General features: G+C 42.3%; 1 protein-coding gene across 1 annotated transcript; it reads left to right on the top strand.

Moving 5' to 3' along the window:
* On the top strand, positions 1 to 4,395 carry SEPMUDRAFT_129186 (uncharacterized protein). Its single transcript, XM_016902262.1, has 15 exons — positions 1 to 20; positions 77 to 124; positions 386 to 452; positions 759 to 912; positions 967 to 1,152; positions 1,235 to 1,573; positions 1,633 to 1,882; positions 1,950 to 2,180; positions 2,237 to 2,439; positions 2,500 to 2,683; positions 2,736 to 2,924; positions 2,986 to 3,198; positions 3,263 to 3,458; positions 3,559 to 4,119; positions 4,171 to 4,395. Exons 4-14 carry the CDS (start codon positions 775 to 777, stop codon positions 3,731 to 3,733), a joined length of 2,304 nt encoding a protein of 767 aa, XP_016756039.1. The 5' UTR covers positions 1 to 20; positions 77 to 124; positions 386 to 452; positions 759 to 774; the 3' UTR covers positions 3,734 to 4,119; positions 4,171 to 4,395.
* Positions 4,396 to 5,619: the final 1,224 nt, after the last annotated feature.

The following is a 5,619-nucleotide window of genomic DNA, read 5'->3' as shown; positions in this document are numbered from 1 at the left end:
AATCAATTCCCTCCTCGACCGTAAGTTACTAAACCTTTGTTATCTTAAGTACTAAGTAGAAGGCTAATTAATTCAGAAATCGATTCCGGCGCAATTCGTCTACCTTGATCGTTTACGGCCAATAGTGAGTAATTATTTCTTAAAAAGATTGCTAAATGATTTCGCGAAATATTTCATGGATTATTTCAGGAATTATTTTAGGTAATTTGTGGTTTTACTCCAATCAATTTGGGGAACAATTTGTGAAATGATCCGGGATTTATTTCCTAATTCGTTTTGTGAATTATTACATGAATCATTTCGACAAATATAGTATTTTCTGGGAATTGATTCAAAAAACATTTTGCAAAACGTTTTGCGATTCAGTTGCTGATTTGTTTCAAAGGTTGTTTCTCGACGTCATTCCAGATTCAATTGACAAATCATTTCTTGAATTATCGATTTCGTCAAAAGTAAGTAATTCAATTGACAAATCATTTCTTGAATTATCGATTTCGTCAAAAGTAAGTAATTAATTCTTAAAACATTTCGCGAATTCTTTTATGATTTGTTTCTCGAAGGGGAGGGTAAAAAGTTGTATTACTGGAATCGATTTAGCAAATAATTGTTGAAACGATTTCGGTATTTCTTTTGGAGATAGACGGCAAAATCTCTCGCGAGCAATTAATTCGTAAAGCGATTGTAGAATTAATTGTGTTATTTGTTTTCTCCTTATAGAAAAAGGAAGACGGCCGGAATCGATTTGCTAAATGATTTAGGAAACAATTCCGCGCAATGGCTATGGAACAACCTCAACCTATTAATTACGATGAGCGTATCCGGACACAGGTACCTCAGGGAGAGTTGTTTCGTCAATACGAGCCGTTCCAGAATCTCGAGGCTTTAGTTGAAGCACCTTTTGTTGGCCCCCGGGTAAGCAACTAATAGAAATATATATATATAGTAGTTACTAATATTTCTAAATAGCCACTAGGAGTAACGCAAATTACGCCAGGTCGACACCGGAGGGACGGTATTACTGTCTCTATGATACAGGACTCTATTGTCCTCCCGCAGTATCCACAAACGGACCAAGCAGGATATGCCTATTGTATTAATATAGGGGGTATACCTCGTGAAGGGGCAAGAATGCCTGAAAATCTGCCGATCCAGGTAAGTTGAATAAAGCCCGAATTAATTCCTCAATTGATCCCTGATTTGGTTCCGTATTTAATTCGCTAATCAACTTGAAAAGCACCAATACGCCGCGAGACGAAAACCAGGGTATCCAAAGGATACGACATGTATATACCTTGGAGGAATAAGGGCGACGCGGTATAAGTGGACATGTAGTGGGATTAAGTATTGCGAGTACTTTGATCCTACTATAGCAACAGCTCCACATACTCGCGTCGGACACGAATATTGGGAGAATCAAGGACGAACAAGACAATATATCGATCCAACGGAACCAAATATTCTTATTCGGAATAGTAAAGCTACAATCGCCGCAGCTTGGGATCGGCTTAAGAAGGGTATCGCGTGTCGGCCGCAAAATGATACATGTCGACTAGAATGGGAGTGGTGTGAACGAGTAAGTCCTATCTCTTCAAGAATTGATTCGCGATCTAATTCTTAATTTAATTTGATTAGGCTGCCGACGGTGATGGAAGCCGTAACGGATTTCTCAAGTGCCGTAACCGACCGCCAAATGGAGCCCTAGTAGACGACCAACCCGAGGTACACTTTCGCGAAGCAGTTTGGCAAAATCAACAAAAGAATGTCGAGTTATTTCCAGAGTTACTTCAAGAGCTCTACGATCGCGAGGCCGAAGGTGAGGGAGATATCCCTCCCGCAACCTGTACAATCCACGAAAACGTCGCAACTAGACTGAAACACTGCGGTAAGTTAACTATATTAAATCGACATTTAATTCCTCAATTGATGCGATAATTAATTCGATAACTAAGGGGTCCTTCACTCGAATACTACACGGGGTCGTCTTATTAGGGCGGGTTGCAATGTCGTCTTTAACCTTATCGTACCGCAGAACCTCGACAATCCCAATCACCGCTATGTTATTTTCACGTCACACGGGATCCATAGCCACCTACCTCCTATCCCTAATCGGACGCCAAAGGAGTTTGCGGAGTCTGTACGTACTGTCGTAAGGCAGGCGCAGGACGGCAGTGTATCAAACTGTACGTATATTAATTATTGATTTAATTCCAGAATCAATTAACGATTGTAATAATAGCGTCATTCCTTAGAAGCGGCTTCCTTAAGTCCTTCTTCTCTATACAAGGGGTCGACTCCCTTGAGGCGATACATCCTTCTTTTGCAAACAAGTCGCGGATCCGCGCAATGCTCTATTACGAGAAGCTACTTCTCTATCCAGAAGGGACACACTTCGCCGGCGTTGATTTCGAGCTAGCACGTCAGGGGCTAGATCCAGCGACAGTAATTCTCCAATTAAATCTCGAAACGAATCCGGAATCGATTCGCTAATTAAACTTTTAGCAATATATCCGGGGAGCCTGGAATCGCGAGAACGAATCTGCGCAGGTTATCTGCTTTCATAAGCTACAGGCGGAGTGGTTCCTAAATGTTGGTATGTTCGAAATAGATATGAACTTCAAGCGGATCCGCCAAAGAGATATGAATGAGTTAATCTTCGGTGCGCTTATCGAGACGGAGGGTTCAGGTAATACTATTCCAAATCGACTCGTCTATTAATTTACTAATTAATTTAATAGTCTGCCCATTTGCCCGGATATATATGGAAGGGGAGGACGCAGAGTCATATTGTCTCGCATTCCAACGTCTATTCGAATCGCTTTCACAGGTTACTGCTCGCGTAGTACGGTGGAGACATCATAGCCCTGGAGGTAACGGGGAAGGATTCCAGGGAGTCGCGATGGATATGGGGGCAGGACAAATCAAAGGTATAACTAATTCTTGAATTGATATATGAATTGATTGCTAATATAATTATTACCCGGGTAGGCTTTGGGCTATATCTTCAATCTGTCGACCCCGAAGGACGACACTGGGAGTGGCAGGTTAAGAATATCTGCGTCTACTGTCGAATTCACCTACGTCGATCGATTGAAAATGTCGAAGGAGTTGGTTTCCGGACTGAACGCGGCAAAAGAATGATGGATATCCTCCTTGCACAAACACAAGAATCGTACGACGCCATTCTCGAAGAAGTCTCAGGTATGTAATTAATTCGAGGATCAATTCGGCAATCGTTTTAACGATAATAGCTAATATAATTTAGGTTTTAGCACCAGGCACGCTAATTGGGCGAACCATAAGCGCCAGGATGTTATCCGTTCCGGGCTATGTCATGCCTACGCCCAGATGCCGCAATATATATATAAGCGGCTCCGCAACCATACCAATGCTGTTGAACAACTTCATAACAAAACATATTGGTCGGGACTCTATTGCGACTTATTGGTCGCGATATTTCAGTAAGTGAATCCTAAATCAAATCGCGAATTAACTCGCGATTTAACCCGCGATCTAATTAACCCTTTCGGGATATAATTAACCTATAGTTATAATGGATAGATCACGAGCCGCGGATTCCTCTACGATACGAACATTTTATACGCACGCTCTCTTTGGCGTACGAGCAGACGACCGGTCTAACGATAGTGTCGCGAGGAAGAGTCGGGATATGGGGAGGAAACGTAAGTTATTTAACGAATTAATTCAATTTTTAACTAATCGATTCTTTATTTAATTAGAAACCAAGGAGTTTGCTGCGATGAGGCGGCAGCTCGATGTCCGAAGGCACGACAGAGACCGATCGGACGACGATGACTCGGGGAGTTCGTCTAGTAACGACGACGACGACGGGAACGACGGTGATACTATTAGGAATAGTACACAGCGAGCAACTCCTACTCCTAGTACCAACGACAACGATAGTAGGAATACCGCGGACCCAGCAACTCCTATAGAGGAAACACCGCGGAATACCCCTCGATCGTTTAGGATGACAGATGACGAGTTCCAGAATACGCATGATTCTGGTAGGAGAAACAAACGGAAAGGCTCATCCTGCGTTAGTAGCTCTACTACTACGCCTAGTAAGAAGAGTAAGGCGGGGTCCTCTAGATTGAGAGGGTAAGTGAATTGATTCCGGAATTAAATCGCGAATCAACTAACACTACCTAGTACGGTTTCCGCCGCGGAGGAAGCACTACGCCTAGCGAACGAGGAGAAAAGGATTGCACTTGAAGAAAGGAGGAACAAGTTGGATCAGGATCGCGAGAAGGCTCAGCTTCAACTCCGCCGTGAACGTTTAGACCTTGATCGAGAGGTCTATCAGTTTGAACTAAGAAAACGGGGGGTAGGGGATATAGAGCAAATATAGAGGAAATTCAGTTTATTTTGCAAATCAATTTGAGAAATACCTCCCTATCTGATATATAGTAAATACTAGATCGCGATATTAATCGTCAATTAATCTACGAATCGATTCTCGAGCTATATAAATACTTAGGGTATTATTAGAGAACAGGTTCTATATATTTAGGGGGTAAGGGGGGTCAGATATAACTAATATACGCTCTACTAATATTATACAGTAATAATCTAGTTGCTTAACTATTAATACTCGTTGTATTAGAGGGTCTATAAACTTTTTCTCTTTTTCCGATATCTATATTAGAGGGGCAACCCTGCCGTTAAAGAGATACTATAGTAGAGTAAGTACTATAGGGGCGACCCTACTGTTCTAGATTTTAGTATCTAACTTACGTACTCGGGGCGACCCTACTATCCTAGATTTTACTACTACTACTTACGTACTAGGGGCGACCCTACTGTTCTAGATTTTAATATCTAACTTACGTACTTAGGGCGACCCTCCTGTTCTAGATTTTACTACTACTACTTACGTACTAGGGGCGACCCTACTGTTCTAGATTTTAATATCTAACTTACGTACTTAGGGCGACCCTCCTGTTCTAGATTTTACTACTACTACTTACGTACTAGGGGCGACCCTCCTGTTCTAGATTTTACTACTACTACTTACGTACTAGGGGTAACCCTCCTGTTCTAGATTTTACTACTACTACTTACGTACTAGGGGCGACCCTCCTCTCCTAGATTTTACTACTACTACTTACGTACTAGGGGTAACCCTCCTCTCCTAGATTTTACTACTACTACTTACGTACTAGGGGCGACCCTCCTCTCCTAGATTTTACTACTACTACTTACGTACTAGGGGTAACCCTCCTCTCCTAGATTTTACTACTACTACTTACGTACTAGGGGCGACCCTCCTCTCCTAGATTTTACTACTACTACTTACGTACTAGGGGTAACCCTCCTGTTCTAGATTTTACTACTACTACTTACGTACTAGGGGCGACCCTCCTCTCCTAGATTTTACTACTACTACTTACGTACTTAGGGCGACCCTCCTGTTCTAGATTTCACTACTACTACTTACGTACTAGGGGCGACCCTCCTCTCCTATATTTTACTACTACTACTTACGTACTTAGGGCGACCCTCCTGTTCTAGATCTTACTACTCCTACTTATGTACTAGGGGCGACCCTACTATTATAGATCTTACTACTCCTACTTACGTACTAGGGGCGACCCTACT

The sequence above is a fragment of the Sphaerulina musiva genome (genome assembly GCF_000320565.1).
Source record: "Sphaerulina musiva SO2202 unplaced genomic scaffold SEPMUscaffold_16, whole genome shotgun sequence".
Taxonomy (NCBI): domain Eukaryota; kingdom Fungi; phylum Ascomycota; class Dothideomycetes; order Mycosphaerellales; family Mycosphaerellaceae; genus Sphaerulina; species Sphaerulina musiva.
This window is presented reverse-complemented; position numbering and strand designations above follow the sequence as displayed.

Coding starts and splice junctions, on each gene's coding strand:
- SEPMUDRAFT_129186 (XM_016902262.1), top strand. CDS start 775: ATGGCTATGGAACAACCTCAACCTATTAATTACGATGAGCGTATCCGG. Junction 1,153..1,234: donor CTGAAAATCTGCCGATCCAG/GTAAGTTGAATA, acceptor CAACTTGAAAAG/CACCAATACGCCGCGAGACG. Junction 2,181..2,236: donor GGACGGCAGTGTATCAAACT/GTACGTATATTA, acceptor TTGTAATAATAG/CGTCATTCCTTAGAAGCGGC.